This window comes from Lissotriton helveticus, chromosome 7 (assembly GCF_964261635.1).
Source record: "Lissotriton helveticus chromosome 7, aLisHel1.1, whole genome shotgun sequence".
Classification (NCBI taxonomy): Eukaryota; Metazoa; Chordata; class Amphibia; order Caudata; family Salamandridae; genus Lissotriton; species Lissotriton helveticus.
Window position 1 is genome coordinate 1311173220 of NC_136068.1, and position 18825 is coordinate 1311192044.

At 48.2% G+C, this 18825-nt stretch overlaps 1 protein-coding gene across 4 annotated transcripts in view; it reads right to left on the reverse strand.

The window, feature by feature from the left end:
* ST6GALNAC1 (ST6 N-acetylgalactosaminide alpha-2,6-sialyltransferase 1) overlaps positions 1-18825 on the reverse strand; it is a 304387-nt gene that overhangs the window by 76479 nt on the left and 209083 nt on the right. For 3 of the 4 annotated variants that reach the window (XM_078654603.1, XM_078654605.1, XM_078654607.1), the window contains one exon: positions 920-1009. The exons of the other annotated variant lie outside the window; for it this stretch is intronic. In XM_078654603.1, coding sequence (XP_078510729.1) covers positions 920-1009 — 90 coding nt within the window. The remainder of the gene's footprint in view (positions 1-919; positions 1010-18825) is intronic. 4 annotated transcript variants of the gene reach the window in all.

An 18825-nucleotide genomic window follows, 5' to 3' on the forward strand; every position in this document is an offset into this window, starting at 1 on the left:
TTTGTAAAATAAGTGCCAGGGCTCTCATCACGAGACCACTGCAGCTTGTAACACAGATTGCCCCTGCCATGCTGCCAATGATAGTAACAACACAACTACTAACCATCACACCCTACAAGTGTGACCATTTGGACTATTCCAGGTCCCCAAAGCCATAACAATGGCTTGGGTGGCAGTTAATAGTAATTTTTCATGTTTACTGACTTAATAATTAACTGTTCTTGTGTTCTTCTCTAAATTATCCAGACAGCACCCCCTTGTGGCAGACTGTTACATGCGCCGATGTCGACAATTAGGTGCTGGTGCCGAGCAGCAGACACCACAGGCACAAATTAAGCACTGGTTTATATGTATTCTTATGGCTGTTGAAGCAATTAAAAAAAAATGTAGAAGACCGTATTTGGACCGAGTGATCTTTTTGGTCTGTGCACATATGCCACATGAAAAAATATAGTCTGTGACATCTTGAAAAACTGAAGGCCACCAAAACTGATGAAGAATTAGAACTTCGGTTAGCTTTTGACCATGCTCACTAGCTAGAAAGGAACAATGCATAACTTGTAAATTAATTCTAGTGGGTATAAAGATTTTCTTATCAGCCCAAACCATTACTTATACTCATTGAGTAGCTTTCTTTCTCTTGGCCCTGTGGTTCCCAAACTGTGCGCCGCGGCGCCCTGGTGCGCCGTTATCAGTAGCCAGGGGCGCCGCGCACGATATGGGAACGATAGCGTCTGGTCGTGTGTAGGCAATAAATATTTTGCATCTATTTGAGGCCCTACCCAGGGCCTGAATGCAGGATGAACGTATTGCAGCATGTCACGTCACCTGGTCTCTTTGGTCAGACAGAGGAAGGCTATCGTAGAGGAATGAACACACATATTAAACTTTTGTTTCCCTCTGTCTTGACCGCACATACCTGTTTGTGATTTCTGAAGAGGGTCCCACGAGGCACAGCAATAACAGGGCGGGCGAGCTGCGTCTGCCAGTAATGGCGCAGAGGCTACATCTGCGAAAACAGGTGCAGCGATGTCAGTTTGAAAGGCACTTGCAAAACACTAATTCTCGAAGGCCAGATATTATATTTTCACAGTAGTCTTTATATCCCGAAGTGCCCATGAGAATTTATTGACCTGTAACTTTTGTTGCTAGAAACATCATTTACACGATGTTTTCGGAGGCAAAACATGGCACGTCACCTAATATTTTTTCAGATGTGAAAAATTGGTATACATTCTTTCAGAGATCATGTGATCTCAGGCCTGGTGTCCTGCGAACAGGGGGCGGCGGCGGGCAAGAGGTCTCTTCCAGGGCTGCAGCCTGAAGACATGTTGGAGGGGCAGGGGGGGCAAGTGCCGCCTGCCGGGTGGAGGGAGAGGGGACGAGCAGCGGGACACGGGCTTGCAGTCTGCTTTGATTTTCATCCGTGACTATTAATATGAACTTCAGGGTGCCAGACAGCTCTCATCCCATTCACAAAGGCTACCGCTCCAAATTACAATTATTTAAAAAGTAAATTAATTCCGTTTTCAGCAGGGAGGTACAGCTTTTTGCACGAATTGGATTGACCTTTGAACAGTCTTCCTGGGATGAGGTTCAAACCTTGGTCCCCACTGGGCCTTGTGTCACTACTGCTAGCTGCAGAACCCATGTGCCGTCATCAAACCTTTCCTTCCCAGCACTGCAATGTACAAGCAGTGCATCCAGAAACAGCACACAACGCATTGGTAACATTCACGGCAGTATTCAAAAGAAGAACAACTGTTTCTTGTCATAAAAATGGAGCAAGGGGTGCTGGTAGCTTCATTTTGCGATCTACCATAAATACTGCAGTCTTTGTCTGCCTTGCTCAATAGAGATAAATGCTAGAACTACAGTTGGAAAGCTCTCGTTCCTCCCAGAGCCTGTCACATAAAGATGGTCCTTTCCTTGTTATTTTCCAGTTGCAAGACGCATCCTCCCCGGGAGTTCCACTACTCTTCTCTGACAGTTGTATGACCATGATGATTGCTTACAAATGCCCTTTCATTAATTCATAGAGAGTATCTCTCCATGCACACCTGCAGTATTTCTTATTTTTGAGATTTGTGCTGCAGCTCCCGCTCCTCCTCTTGCAACATCTATTGCTAACACCCCATGTGTAGTTCTTGGCACAACACACCCAGCTGCAGCTCTGCCTCTCGCTGCATCTACCACTGCTCCTTCTTCAATCTACTGCATCTTCTGCTTCAGTTCCTGTTACACTCATTGCTGAAACCCTACTATAGTTTGTTTTAGTTGAGTTCCTCCAGCTGCATGGTCGATTGCTGCATTCCTGCTGCATCTCTTGCTTCAGATCGTCTGCTAGCAGTTCTGTAATTCTTGACTCAGCTTCTCCAGCTGCAGTCAATAACTTGCCTTCTATTGGATTTAAAGCTGTACCGTTGGTTTGTTTGCTCAAGCCCTCTTCCAGCAATTCCTGGCCCTACTGTCTGTTCATCTTGCTTGTGACCACTCCTGCTGCACACCTTCTTTATTTCTTTTATTCCTCCCTCCATACCCCCACATCTGTAGCATCCACCGATGCCCCTCGGCTATTGCATTTATTTGTTACAACTAACAGGCAGACTCGGCCTCATGTATGAAAGTTTGAAAATGATTAGACCAGTGGGCTCTGCCATCCCAATTAATTTAGGAAGCGAACAGGAAATATTCCCGAGGTCGTGCATACATCCCCCCCCCCACCCCACCCGTTCATCTGTAAAAAAAAATGGTGGGGAGCCATGGCCAACTGCCAACTAGGTTAAGGGAGCCACGGGTTAAAAAAGTTTGGGAACCACTGTCTTGGCCCATTCATATTTGTTCAGATACTGTGAGCTTTACTGAACGAGTTTAAGAAAAGAGTTGACAAGTAAGACGTCACTTATAAAATGTTTTAATAATAGTGTGTTTTCTCTCATGATTGATTCTTCTCTTTCAGGTTACGTTCTGGATAGGCAGTCAGCCACAGTTTTGAGGGAACCAGGAATATAAATTATGGCAAAATCATGCGGTTGAAAGAAATAAGCCCATCAGACTTGGCAACTATTTTGATATTCTGTTTCTTGTAATGGTTGTAGGTTTTGATGATCATTTCATACCATACCTTCATGTGATGCTCTCAACAGAAAACTTTGCTATTCCTTGAAGGCCTCTTTTATCGGTAACAACTCTTTTTTGATAACTGAACAATTTGTCTGTACTTGGTTTAATTTATGGGAGAAGAATACAATAGGAAGTTCTTCTTTATTTTCATTTCATTTTAAAATCGAAGCTTCTATCACACAACCAAAAGCACTTTGGGCTTTTGTTGCCTTGGCTGAATCATGGCACAATGGTACATCTTTCATCCAAAAAAACTGCGAAGATTTAAAAAACAAACCCCTGCACTGTAGATTGTCAACTTGGCAGATTATCTAATACTACATGAAGAAACTAATTGGTGGTTATCTCCTTTTCTATATGGCAGGAAACTATGGTGCTCTCTACCAGCAAAGGCAAAAAACATGCAAGAACACCTAGAATTTGGAACAGCAATACCGAACTGGCTACTGAATCAACTAAGAGCCCCATCAACCAACAGAAAAACCACCCAGCAACACAAGGAAGTTATGGATACTACGAAACTGAGGATTTTTTTAAATGTATTTGTGGATTCTTGTATAGCGCTTCTCAACCCAAGACCGGCCTCCAGAGGCTACAGCCCAAAGGGTAGATGCCAGTGGAAGAAAAGGCCTGTCCAGCCCTGCAAGTAAGCAATAACAGTCTCTGAGAGAAGTACAGATATTATATTATCATGTGTAGAGAAGTACAGGTATTAGATCATGCAATAGGCAAAGAAACATGTTTACAAAACAAAGGTAAAATCAAATGTGCATTATGTGGGTGGAGTTTAAATAAATGTTGTCAGGATGATATTAATGGAGTGAAAGATGAAGCTTTCATGATGCTAGTGAAATGAAATGAAAAAGAAACTTGCTAAAGCGCACTGCGGCCAAGCGGCTTCCTGGCGCTGAGAACTGGGCCTGACTCTACAAGGAATCCAGAGAGACTAACAAGGGAATGCCTGGGAAAACAGAAACGTTTTCAGGGCTTTACGGAAGAAAGTATAGATGGGAATAGAACGGATAGAGAGAGGAAGACTATTCCAGAACTGGGGAGCAAGAACCGAAAAGCGGGTGCCCCCTGTTCTGGATTTACGGAAGCGGGGAACTTGGAGAAGAGAGAGAGAAGAGGAGCGGAGGGTGCGGGTCGGAGTGTATGGAGTGATCAAGGAAATAATGAAGAGGGGAGCTGAATGGGTGTAGGCCCGAAAGGCCAGGCAAGCCAATTTAAAGAAGGATCTGAAATGCACGGGGAGCCAATGGAGGGACTTGAGTGCGGGCGTGATGTGGGAAAATTTGGGGAGACGAAGAATAAGGCGGGCTGCCTGATTTTGGATGGCCTGTAGACGTCGGGTTTCGTAAGCAGGTATGCCCACGTAGAGGCCGTTCCCATCGTCAAGGCGGGAGATGATAAGGGCCATGACTATGGATTTGAGGGCATCTGTGGAGAAATACAGGGAGATTTTCCGGATGAGGCGAAGAGATAAGAAGCAGGAGGATACGACGGAGCTGACTTGGGCATGCATGGTAAGGTCATGAGTGACCTTGATGCCCAAGGTTCGGACGGAGGAGACCGGTGAGGGAGGGGGACCAAAGGAAGGGGGCCAATGAGTCGGGGACCAAGGATTGGAGGGGCCGTCCGTGAGGACAAGCTCCGTCTTATCCGGATTGAGCTTTAGATGGTTAGTGCTCATCCATTCAGAAATAAAAACTAAGGTGGAACTAAGAAAAAGAGGGGAATCCAGAGAAGTAGAAAGGTCAAAGACGAGCTGGAGGTCATCCGCCTAGTTATACACGGAGACCCCCCGCTCGCGGAGGGAAAGAATAAGAGGATAGATGTAGAGATTAAAGAGGAGAGGGGAGAGAGAAGAACCTTGGGGCACCCCGCACATGACTGAGCGGGGAGGAGCGGAGAAGCCCGAAAGATGGACCGCTTGGGACCTGCCTTGGAGGAAGGACGCTAGCCAAGAGTGTGCTGCGCCCCTGCGCATCATCGCTGTTCTGGACGAACTTAAGGGGAAAGCTGACATCAATCTTCCCCAAGCTCTGGTGCTCCTCGACCTGTCCGCTGCGCTGACACGGTCGAGAAGGATGGCATGGTCGACCGTGTCAAACGCAGCGGACAGGTCGAGGAGCACCAGAGCTTGGGGAAGATTGATGTCAGCTTTCCCCTTAAGTTCGTCCAGAACAGCGATGATCACAGTCTCCGTGGAGTGTCTTGGTCGAAAGCCCGCCTGATGGGGGGCCAGGAGGCAGTTTTCCTCGACGTACGAAGACAGGCAAGATGTTACATAGCTTTCCAGGATCTTCCCCAAGTAAGGGAGAAGAGAGATAGGCCTGAAATTAGAAAGGAGAGAAGGGTCGAGTCCGGTTTTTTTAAGAATAGGGAGAACCATGGCGGTTTTAAAAGAAGTAGGGACAGAACCCAGGGCCAGAGAGGTATTAAGCAGGGCGAGGGGGGAAGCAGGACAGCTGGTGAAGAGGGCTTTAAGAATCCATTCCGGAGCACAGTCAGCCGGAGAACCGGACTTGACTTTTGAAAGCAAGTTAAGAAAACAGTCAGTGGAAATAGAAGGAAAGTGGTCCAATGAAGAAGGGGGCAGAGGAAGGGGAGGGAGAGCACAGGGTTGGCGAACCACGGGAATGTTAGCTTTTATGTTGACAATCTTGTCAATGAAATAATGAGGAACAGAGGGACTGAGTGGGGGCAGGACTAGTGCTCGTGCGATCGGAGGTGGCGAGATGATGGACGAGGGAAAAAAAATTCTCGGGATTTGTTGGCAGAGAGGGCAACTCTCTCCATGAAGTAGTTGGTTTTGGCCGTCAGGATCGCTTTTTTATAGCTGTTGAGAAGGAGTTTGTATTTAGCCCGGAGAGTGGGGCAATAGTTTCGTCTCCAATGGCGTTCCGAACGCCTGAGATCGAGTTTAAGGTCTTTGAGCTCCCTAGTAAACCATTTATGTGCATCATGGGGGCGGACGGATTTGACCTTTTTAAGCGGGGTGACCTGATCACAGGAGGAAGAAAGCCAGGTGCTGATGGCATTAGTCTGTGAATCAAGGGAGAGGCCGGAAAGATCAGGCACTGAGGAGGCCAGGGAAGACGAAAGGAGAGTAAGGTCCGTTTGGTTCCAACTGCGGGCTAGCACGTTCTTAGGTAGGGGGGGTTTGACGGAAGAAGCAGAAAAAATACGAAAAGAGATAATAAAATGATCAGACCAGATGCACGGAGATATAGAAGGGAAAGAAACATCACGACGCAGTGACCAAATTTGGTCAAGAGTGTGACCCTTAGCATGGGTAGGGGCTGCGATGTGAGACATGAAATTTAAACACTGGAGGGTGGCAGAGAAATCTTTAGAGATGGAATTTTCCCTTGGGTCATCAGGCCAATAGTTAAAGTCTCCGAGTAGGATGACCGATGAATTATTGACCGCCAGAGTGGCCAGGAGATCCTGCAAGGTGGCTACAAATAGGGGCATGGTTTGGGGAGGGCGGTACATGAGGACGATGGTAAGAGGATCTGGAAGGTTGAGAAGTCGGGCCACCAGGCAGTCCACATTGGGTATGGAGGGGTGGTCGAGGAGCTGGAATTTTAGGGTGGAACGAATAATCATCGCCACACCGCCCCCGGCCTTTCCGACCGGGCGATCCGCTCGGAGAGCATAGTATGTATCGGGAAGAATGGCCAGAAGGTCCGGAAGAGAGTCAGTAGAAAACCAGGTTTCAGTGAGGAATAAGTAGTCTGGGGAATCCGTGCTCAACAGATTAAAAAGTTCCATCTGGTGCCTGACTGCCGAACGGGTGTTAAGCAGGCAGGCTGAGGCTGTGGATGGGGAGGGTGGGGGACAGGATACTAATAGAGGGGCAGGAGAGGGGGGAGTAAAGCTGTGAGAGGGAGAAAGTGACCGGGGGAGATGGGGTGCGAGAATACCAAAGGTGTCGAGACGTTGCACCAATGAAGGGGGAAGCTAACAAGGGGCCATGAGTGCAAAGAGTTGAGCAGATGAATAGACCAGGGGACGAGCAGGGTCTGTGGCCCCTGGTCCCGGCCGGTCGCGGACGGGCGCAGACGGGCTTGCGCGTACGTGGGAGACACATGTTTTATAGTGGCGTTCAGGGCGTGGTAGGGTAGAGGTGGGCGTGGCTAGAGGGGAGGCTCGCTGATGGCGGCGAGCGAGGAAAGCCTGACCCGCAGTAACGTTCACCTCGGCTGCGCGGGGGGCGAGAATGCGAAACAGGAGTCCCTAAGGGAGGTGAGTAGGCAGAGGTTCGTTTTAAAAAACTAGCGCAAGAACACAAAAGATTTAAAAATCAGGGATTTGGGTGGGCTATGCTCCCACGGAGTCTCAGGAGAGTCTGGTGATCCGAGCTCGTAGTCAGCTCCTGAACTAAATGAAAAAGTGGGCGTGGCCGGGTAGAGGTGGGCGTGGCTAGAGGGGAGGCTCGCTGATGGCGGCGAGCGAGGAAAGCCTGACCCGCAGTAGCGTTCACCTCGGCTGCGCGGGGGGCGAGAATGCGAAACAGGAGTCCCTAAGGGAGGTGAGTAGGCAGAGGTTAGTTTTAAAAAACGAGCGCAAGAACACAAAAGATTTAAAAATCAGGGATTTGGGTGGGCTATGCTCCCACGGAGTCTCAGGAGAGTCTGGTGATCCGAGCTCGTAGTCAGCTCCTGAACTAAATGAAAAAGTGGGCGTGGCCGGGTAGAGGTGGGCGTGGCTAGAGGGGAGGCTCGCTGATGGCAGCGAGCGAGGAAAGCCTGACCCGCAGTAGCGTTCACCTCGGCTGCGCGGGGGGCGAGAATGCGAAACAGGAGTCCCTAAGGGAGGTGAGTAGGCAGAGGTTAGTTTTAAAAAACGAGCGCAAGAACACAAAAGATTTAAAAATTAGGGATTTGGGTGGGCTATGCTCCCACGGAGTCTCAGGAGAGTCTGGTGGAAAGTGAGTTTCAGATTTTAGGGGCATTTCATGAGAAGACAGATTTCAGAGTAGAGGATGTCTTGAATTTTGGATTTAAGACTTAAGATTTAAGATTAAGACTTAAAGAAGCCTTGCCTCTAGATGTCTCCACTGGCCAGAGTAAGTTTTGAAGTAAGATACCAAGGCCTGTTCAGGTGAATGGATTGGTATACGATTTAGGCTGTATTGTAAGTGCTTTTAGCATCCTGAGGTAGCCACTCTAGCGAGAAGAAAATATAGGTGATATGGTCGAATTTCCTTTGCCAGCAAAGAGTCAGGCATCAGAATGTAGTACAGATTTCAAATGTGTAAGTCAGGATTTAGGTAGACGGGGGAACAACCAGTTGCTAAATCTGAATTTGGATAATTTGGAGCTAATTGTCTGATGTTTCTTGATAGTCTGAGGAGATATTTTGCAACTGTTGCAGTTGCCATAAAATTTAAATGTGAGTCTAGGCTGGGCTGAGAGTACAGTAAGACACCTAGGGATTTTGCAGAGGTGATTATTTTGAGTTAGATGGTTTCTTAATTTGTTCTGTTGGTAGTTCATTATTGTGTTTTGGTGAGATTATAAGAAATTCTGTGTTTTGGGGAATTTAGGTTTCATGTTCTTTATCAAGCATTGCTTAACAGAGTGAAAACTGATCAATCTAGGTAAGCTGACAGGGTAGTCCATTTGCATATACATTTGGGTCTTATCTGCATAGTGACAAACTGAGTTACCTCCTGTGTAGGAGGCTTTCGAGAGCTTCTACATGTAGATCATATAGGATAGGTGTGAGGAAAGCACCTAGAGGCCTTCCAAATGGTGATTGTGTAAGTTTAGAAGTAGAATTGTTAAGTCATACCTGCTGGAATTGATTTGAAAGGTAGCATTTGATCCAAATCAGAACACGTTAATCAATACAGATGCGTTCTTGAAGGATAGTTAATTGGGTGACATGGTCGACTGTAACAAATGCCAAAGAGATGTCTAGTAGGGTGAGGGTGTAATATTTCCCTTGATCGAAAAGTTGGAGGGGGCTGTTCATTATCGTAGGAAGACTGGTTACAGTATTGTGGCCTGCTCTAAAAAGTTCCTAGAAGCTGATTTTTATTAATGTGATATATAAGATAATTTCTACCATGGGCAATGCACAATGCAGTGGCATCATTTTTTGGCAATAGCACTGCTTAAAAATGTGTCAAATTAATTAACACTTATGCTTGTAAGCAACAACACTCTGTAATATTTAGCAATTTAGAAATGTGAAAAGGCATAGGTTATCTGATACCGTTATTGTAAACTGTAACATAACTTAATTGTTAACTTAAGCAAGTCAAGTCAAGTCAAGTTAAAATTTGTATAGCGCACTACTCACCCGGAGGGTCTCAAGGCGCTTGAGGGGGGGGGGGGGTGTTACTTATCAAATAGCCAAGTTTTGAGTTGTTTTCTGAAGGAGAGATGGTTCTGAGTAAGGCGGAGGTGGGTGGGGAGAGAGTTCCAGGTTTTGGCCGCCAGGTAGGCGAAAGATCTTCCCCCCATGGTGGCTCTACGGATACGTTGAATCGTGGCGAGGGCTTGATTGGACGATCGTAGTTGGCGGGTGGGGGTGTAAAAGGTCAGGCGCGTGTTGAGGTATTTGGGTCCTAGGTCGTAGAGGGCTTTGTGTGCGTGGGTGAGAAGACGGAACGTTATTCTCTTGTTGACGGGGAGCCAATGAAGGTCTCTCAGGTGACCGGAAATGTGGTCACAGCGGGGTATGTCCAGGATGAGTCTGGCGGAGGCGTTCTGAATGCGTTGGAGTCTTTTCTGTAATTTGGCTGTGGTTCCAGCGTAGAGGGTGTTTCCGTAGTCCAGTCGGCTTGTGACAAGTGCTTGAGTGACTGTCTTTCTTGTTTCGGTGGGGATCCATCGGAGGATCTTTTTGAGCATGTGTAGGATGTTAAAGCATGATGATGAGATGGCGTTGACTTGTCTGGTCATCGAGAGGGAGGAGTCTAGAATGAATCCCAGGTTGCGAGCATGGTCCGTTGGTTTGGGCGCGCTGCCTAGGGCTGGTGGCCACCATGAGTCGTCCCAAGCGGAGGGTGATGATCCTAGGATGAGGACTTCCGTCTTGTCTGAATTTAGTTTTAAGCGGCTGTTCTTCATCCATTCGGCTACGTCTTTCATCCCTTCGTGTAGGTTGGTTTTGGCGGTGATTGGGTCTTTGGTGAGGGAGAGGATCAGCTGTGTGTCGTCAGCGTAGGAGATGATGTTGAGGTTGTGTTGGCGTGCGATGGATGCGAGGGGGCTCATGTAGACGTTGAAGAGAGTGGGGCTGAGCGAGGAGCCTGGGGAACGCCGCAGATTACTTCGGTGCCCTCTGATCTGAAAGGGGGGAGGCGGGCTCTCTGGGTTCTTCCGGTGAGGAATGATATGATCCAATCCAATGCTTTTCCTTGTTTTCCAATGTTGTTGAGGCGTTGTACAAGGGTGCTATGACAGACCGTGTCAAACGCTGCGGAGAGGTCCAGGAGGATGAGGGCAGCTGTTTCTCCGTTGTCGAGTAGTGATCAGATGTCGTCTGTGGCTGCGATGAGGGCGGTCTCGGTGCTGTGTTTGGCTCGGAAACCGGACTGTGAGAGGTCGAGGGAGCCGTTAGACTCGAGGAAGGCGGCGAGCTGATTGTTGACGGCCTTCTCTATGACTTTGGCAGGGAAAGGGAGGAGCGAGATGGGGCGGTAGTTCTTAAGTTCAGTGGGGTCTGCTGTAGGTTTCTTCAGGAGGGCACTGAGTTTGGCATGTTTCCAGCTTTCCGGGAAGGTAGCGGTGTGGAGGGAGAAGTTGATGACATTCCGGAGGTGGGGTGCGATGATGGAGTCGGCCTTGTTGAAGATGTGGTGGGGGCATGGGTCGGTTGGTGATCCGGAGTGAATGGAGTTCATCAAGCGGATGGTGTCATCGGTGCTGATCGGGTTCCAGGCGTCAAGGGTGGTGGTGGGGGGCTTCAGTTCGGTGGTAAGGGGGGTGGACTGGTCGTAGAAGCTGTTATGTATGTCAGTGTAGATGTTGGGGGTAGGCGGGCCGGAATAACAAGCGGGGAGGCCGGATAAAGTGGGCTATGTCTGAGCCGGTTTATTGTGCAAGTACAAGATATCAATGAAACACAAAGGATGAATCCGAAGACACTCTGGAAGGAGAAGTCCGAAGAGATGCTTGACACGATGTCGGGTGTCGGCCCTCCTCTGATGGTCTCTCGTCGCCTGTCCGGTCGGGTTGGGGGTCTCTCGGAGGTGTGGAAAAAGAGAGAGAGAGAGGGGCAGTTAGTCCGGTGGACAGGACGCGGGCGTTGCCTTCTACCGACACCAGGGGGTGGTGGGAGGAGAAGAGGACCGTGAGGTAGGTAGGGTGGGATCCAGAAGGGGAAAGAAGGAGATTAGGAAGGCGGTAGGGTGACGAGTGATGGGTAAGGGCAGGGCTATGGTACAGACGTGCTCGTGATGGGCCACACTGGTGCTATACAACAATATACAGTGACGGGTGGCATATACAAGTTCTCTACAGTGAGGGGTGCGTGGTGTAACTACTATAAACACTATCGCTATACTTGGCAGCAAACAGGGTTCGTTACTCACCCGCCCCGCCGTAACTCTCATCCGAGTTACGGCCGCTCTCCAGCCTCCTCCGATGGACTCCACCAGTCCTCGGTCCAGACTTCGTCTCCTTCTTCGTATCCGCGTTCCTCTTTCTCCTCCGGTTCGTCGCACGCCTTCTCCTGCCACGAGTCCGCTGGCTCGAACGCTTGGTCTCTCTTGCTTCTGGCTTTTCTTCGTCCCGCCTCAGGATGGTGGGAGGTACTTCCGGGGTCATGGGGCAGTCCTTCCTGGTGGTCGACCGTTCCGATAGGTTCCTGAAACGAAGGAGAAAGGGGTGGAGGCCGGGTTGCCATGGACGCCACAGAGTCGGGTGGCGGGGCTCGGGACCTCGAGGAATGACGTGGTTTTGCCGAGGTGGGGTTCCCGGCTCTTTCACAGTCAGCGATTTTACTGTGGAAGAACGAGGCTAGAGAGTCGCAGAGGCCTTGAGAGGGAGTGATGTCGTTGGTGTCGGCGCTGGGATTGGTAAGCTCTTTGACGATGCTGAAGAGTTCCTTGCTGTTGTTGGCGTTGTTGTCGAGTCGCTCCTTGAATGCTGATTTCTTGGTGGATCGGATCAGCTGGTGGTGTTTGCGGGTGGCCTCCTTGAGGGCGGTCATGTTGTCTGTGGTGGGGTTTCTTCGCCAGGCTTTCTCGAGGGTGCGGCATTTCTTTTTGGAGTTCTTGAGGTCGTCATTGAACCAAGAGGCTTTTTTGCAGCAGGGCTTGTTGTGTTGCTTTTTCAGGGGAGCTAATTCGTCGGCGCAGTGGGTGATCCATTGTGCGAGATTGATGGCTGCTTGAGTTGGGTCCGATGATTTGGCGAGAGGGTTTTGGTATAGCGATGTGGTGAGCTGGTCGGTGGTAAGTTTGTTCCAGTTTCTGCGGGGGACTTGTTGTGGATGGTGGTGGGTCGTGGTCTTTCTGAAGTTGAAATGTACGCAGCTGTGGTCCGTCCAGTGGAGTCCTGTGGCGGGATTGAAGGAGACGTGCTTGCTGGAGGAGAAGATCGGGTCAAGCGTGTGTCCGGCGTAGTGGGTGGGGGTATTCACCAGTTGTTTGAGTCCGAGATTGGAGAGGTTGTCCAGAAGGGTGATGGTATTGCTGTCATTGTTCTTTTCCAGGCGGAAGTTGAGGTCCCCTAGGAGAATGTAGTCCTCGGAGGGGAGGGCGTGTGGGCTGATGAAGTCCGTGATGTCTTCGCAGAATTGTGTGCGGGGTCCTGGTGGTCTGTAGATGAGGGTGCCTCTAAGTGTGGTTTTGGGGTCGGTGTGTATCTGGAAGTGGAGGTGTTCGGCGGCTGTGAGGGTGTCGTCGGAGCTGGTCGTGATGCGGATGGTTTTCTTGTGGACGATGGCGATGCCTCCTCCTGTCTGGTTGATGCGGTCCTTTCGGATGATCTTGTAACCGTCCGGGATGGCTATGGCGTTGTCGGGCGCTGATGAAGCGTTCATCCAAGTTTCTGTAAGAAAGGCGATGTCCGGCGTGGTGTTGTCTAGTAGGTTCCATAGTTCAATGGCGTTCCGTGGATCGAACGGGTGTTGAGCAGGATGCACTTCAGGTGGTTGTTGTCGGAGCTCTGTTTGGCGTTTGTGGATTTAGTGTGGGTCTAGAAGCAGACGAACTTGCAGGATTGGCAGGTGAAGGGTCCATGCGTGCGTCCTGGGGCGGCTTGGTGACAGTCGGGGAGACGGCCGGTGTTGAGTGCAGAGAGGGTTGCGACGTCGTACATTAGGCGGGTGGAGTGGATTTTGCGGGGGCAGGGGGTCTGGCGTGGACGGGCGTAGACGGGCTTACCTTTGGCGCGCCTTCGGCGCGCATAGGGCGCGTCCCCTGTGCGTATGTTGCTCTGACATAAGTGGATAGTGGAGGGGGGCGGAGCGAGGGAGGAGCAGCTGGGAGGCGGGAGCGGGGTGGCGAGTGGGTAGGGTCAGTAGGAGCTGGAGGGAGCGGGGGTGGGGCCGCGGGGAAGCAGCGGCGTGGTCGGGCTAAGGGCACAACAACTATGCTGGGCGAGATCACTGGCAAAAAGGAGGTCGTGGGCACAAAAAACAATCACTGGCACAATCAATGGCACAGAATGCGGTCGCAGGCACTAATAGCTGGCACAATTGTAATCAATGCAGGCAACGATACCAGGCACAATGCAGGTCGCTGGCACAGATAGCAGGGCAGAATGCCGGTCGCTGGCACAGATAGCAGGTCGCTGGCACCGATAGCAGGGCAGAGTGCAGGTCGCTGGCACAGATGGCTGGGACGAGCTGCGAGTGGAGCGACCAGTTCTGACCGGAGTCAGGATGGTCACAGCTCCTTGTCTCGCGTTATTAGCCTAAAGTTTGTTTGTGGGAGGGAGGAGCAGCTGGGAGGCAGGAGCGGGGTGGTGAGTGGGTAGGGTCAGTAGGAGCTAGAGGGAGCGGGGGTGGGGCCGCGGGGGAGCAGCGGCGTGGACGGGCTAAGGGCACAACAACAATGCTGGGCGAGATCACTGGCAAAAAGGAGGTCGTGGGCACAAAGAACAATCACTGGCACAATCAATGGCACAGAATGCGGTCGCAGGCATAAATAGCTGGCACAATTGTAATCAATGCAGGCAACGATACCAGGCACAGAATACCAAGCAAGAGAATACTATAAATGTAAGTGTTAAGAATCAAGATAAACTTTACCATACCTTAGCCTATATGAAGGAAGGCCAGGTTTTAGTTTTTCACCTCAGGTTGTAGACAATTATTTCTGGTTAAGCACCGCTTCGGCTTTGGCATGGACTGATCTCAGTCAAATGTGACACAATGTTTGGGCAGGGGAAAGACTAGTTGAGTAAGTACTGCCAACCAGCCACATGTAAACATGTATTGAAAGTGTGTGGGATGCGAGCCCTCTGGTAGAACATACACTATAGGCTGTTTAAAAACAAGCATTGGCAAAACCAATAGTCCTGATTTACATTTGAGTCATGACTAAAACAGCATGCTGGACTGAAAGAACAGACTGAAAAACCAAACAAAATTGATTGTTGCTTTTTTATAGAATGTATCTAAGTGAAAAAGAATATAATGTTTGAAGATATAGTGTCATTTCAAATGTAATTTAGTCCCTGGTACATTGTATATGAGACAGAATGATACACTAAACAACCAATAGTATAAAGTGTGAGAGAAATACATCGCTGGGTGAATCCACTGCCCACTCTATGTATATTTTAAATAGTTGCAACAACAGGTCACATAGAGAACTGCACTATCAAACTTCAACTATTCCGTAGAGATCCTCAAGTAAAGGGTCTGCTTTCATATACCTACAATGAGGCAGTCTAACACTGTCTTGCTGGTGGTACATTTCAACATGCACGCATTCATATTATAGGCCTTCAATTTGGTTCCAATGACAGAAAGAAAACGCTTTGCTCAAATTGTGCCTAATGTCTTCAGCAAACATCAGCAACCATCATGAACAAAGAAGTCCTCAATATCAGATCTCGCCATTGGCACTCTTCCTCCAAATGCCTAATTTCTATATCAAGACCCACCAATAGTGAATTGAACAATGTCTGTTGTAGATCTAGCACTCAAATATATGATGTTACTTAACATACCGTAACTCGGCAGGTATTTACTTTGAAGTTTTTACTAGGCAAATACCATTACTACGCATGATTTTAGTGTGCATGCTTTTACTTCGCAAATATATACAAATACGTTAAAGATGCTTTTACTTTGCAGTTAATTATTATGCATACCGTTACAATGCGTTATTGGTACTTTAAAACAAAAAATGTTATCATAATAGTAACATATCCCCTGGCACACACCCTGAACCCTAAAAATATCCCATGCACCCCAAACCCCTGACCCCTAAAATTACCCCTGCACCCCAAAACCTAAACGCACCCTGAGCCTCAAAAAACACCCCAGCACCCCAAAACCTTTAATGCACCCTGAAACCTAAAAGTACCCCCTACACTCCAAAACCCTATCTCGCCCTGACCCCGAAAAACATCCCAGCACCCCTAAAACTAAACGCACCCTGAACCCCAAAAATACCCCACGCACCCCAAAACCCTAACCCAACCTGACTCCTAAAAATACCCCAGTACCCCAAAACCTAAATGCACCCTGACCCCTAAAATTACCCCAGCACCCCAAAACCTAAACGCACCCTGAACCACATGCTAAGTAATGGAACATGCATAGTAAATGCATGCGTACTAAATGCATGCTAAGTAATGGCATCTGCGGACTAAAATATGCGTAGTAATGGTAATACAAAGTAATGACCGCGTAGTAAAGGTAGAATACCCTAGCACTCACCACTTGTTTAAACAAATTTAAAAAAAATCAATTTTGATCTGTCTTCCTGGCCAGGCAGTCCTGTGGGGGATACCGTCTTGTGATAGACTTAAAGAATCTGAATCTCTTCATTCCAGATGTCAAGTTCAATATGGAGACCCTTCGGAGCAGTGATACTCAAAGTACGGCCCAGGGGTCGTATGCGGCCTCCAGCATAATGATTGCACTGGGCTGCTGTTTATTTGATCGAGTAGTAACATTCAGAGAGATGTTAAATAAATAACAAATGTTTATTTACACTCACTGAAGTAAAAGAGAAGAAGCGAATAAGGTATTCCTGCACCACTTAACTATTGGAAAGCATTATTTTATTTTTAAAGATATTTTGCAACAAATGTGTAAAAATATGATGAAGTCTCTTCAAAATTCAAAAAAGTGTATTTCATTAATATGCAGATGCATTTCACATTAGTACATCAGATTACATAATAGCATTCGGAAGTATTTTTAAAACTGATAGTTTTCAAAAATGAAAGTAAAAACATTAATGCCTCCACCTACAGTGCTAATAGTGTACTAGGAGGCAAGGCAGTTATCAGAAAGAACCCTCTGGATGGTCTGTGTTGTTATTATACATGGACAACATTATAGTCTATTAAATCAAACGCAAGAGAGAAGGTTTTGTACTGTGGAAAAGTAAATTTTGCCATGTTCTGTGTCCCTACGTGTCCTCCATCTTATGTTATGTGTGCATGATTAAATATGCATATGTATCCCCCATGTTTGATTAAAGACGCAATTACAGTTGTGTCCATCTCTAGTATGCCAGTTTCCAGTTCTCGTGAAAGCTACGAGTATCAGGCCTATGTAAAGTTACGTTGCCACGTTTCTCAGTGTGCACGTTATTTCATTGTAAAGTCCCCGTTTCTAGGCCTCAAAAGGGCCCGGACACCAGATTCAGCTTCTGTCTCCTGAACCCTCGCTGAGGAGCGATACAGCCCCCACCTGTATCCTCGACCCTTCACTTACTTCCTGCCTCGCAGTGCCCGGCTCAGCCTGGCTCTGCCTCTGAGTCTGCCAAGAGTATGTTATGATTCTAGTTATCAGTCCAGCCCTCCTTCTCTGCATTCCTAAGCTACTGAATCGCATCAATAGTTTCCGTCATTGTCTAGCCTTTACGTCTCCATGTAAGAGAAATATTGCATTTAATGGTCATTTAATATTCTTCATCACGCACTACATGTAGAATAATGCATGCTCCAGTCTTAGAGTCTGTTAGCCTTTCCCCTCCTGACTCTTAGTTTATATCAACATGTTCTCTAAACATCAGATACTAGATACTGTTTAGGTACATGTCGCCCTGACTCTCCAGACTTCAGTCTCTGCTCCTAGCACAGAGTTCATAGCCCCCAGCTTCTCCTAGTAACACGTCATTGTCAGTTTACGCGCACCATTAGGTTAGAGGTCCCGGCTCCTTAGGTAGCCCCCTCCATGTTTCCGCCCCATTTATGACATATTCTGTTACGTTTACATCACATGTCTATGTACACGCCTCTTGTTACACCTACTTTCACCCTTATCTTTCGCGACTGCTATTGACCACACCCACTGCTCCGCCTACTGTATTCATTGTAATGCAACTGTTTTAATATATATACTTGTGTACTGCTATTAAATGTTACCCATTCCCTTACGCCGATCCTGATCCTGCCCCCGGCAGCGCTGCCATCCCATTCCTGTGCAGGTTGTCCTGTTCCTGTCCTTTATGCTGTATTAAACCTGCAAACTCCTACTACCTCGAATCTTGACTCTTATTTATTGAGCTATCTGTTATTACTATGTCCAGTAAAACCTACATCCGGTATTATTTATTTATATACCACATAATGGCGCCCGAATAGGGACTTGCCCTTTCCCCAAGCGCCGGTGAAGCCACGCCGGCCCCCTGACCCTCTGCAGCCGTGACGGAACCATACCGTGCACGTGCAGATATTTCTGCTTCAAGTATCCCTCAGGCCCACGGAGGAGACGGAGGTGGCGGTCCAGCATCCAGACGAGGCGGTGGAGGAACGCGGCGAGTCCCGACCAGAGCCCAAGCCGAGAGTCCAAGGTCCGAGGTATCCGGAGGCCCACCCGTAACAGAAGTCCGAAGTTCGTCCGTCAGGCGTCAAAGCAGTCCAGTCCAGTCCGAGGCCTTCCGTTCTTGCTGCCCGGTGAGTACCATTGCTGGGGTAGTATCTAGACAGGGTCAATCTAATTGACTCTGGTCCGTGGGTTGGTGGTACACAGACCCAAAACGAAGTGTCCACTTCGGTGGATGCGGGTCCTGACGTGTCTCTTTATGAGACCGGTAAGTTTCGTACTGTTTCAGCAGTGCATCTAGTTTCTGTTCTAGTCAGTTCTGTTCTCGAGAAATTCATGTATTCTGTTTTCAGTATTCCAGGTAGTATTCTGTTCGAACTGATATTTTAAATGTTCTTCATGTATTTTAATGTCGTGGTATGACTGTGGAGTAATTATCGTGTTCATTGTGTATTGTATTGTGTCTAGATTAACAGTTCAGTCATGCCGTTATTTTCCAGACTACGTCAGTTAAGAACTAGAAAAGGTCTGTTAGAAGAAGCAGTTCCTGTCCCGCCTAGGGACAGTCCAGGTCATTTTATGTATCAGAAGCATGGCATAAGTGCCATATTATATCTAGATTTATGGGTAGAGTATACCAAACAGTTAGAAGAAAAGTATAGATGGCCCGTATCGGGTACATGGGATGCCGAGTGCATCATGCGAGTAGAAGAAGCATTATGGAAAAAGAAAGCCAGACAGTCACAGAAAGATGCCATCGAGTTATGGCGCAAAGAA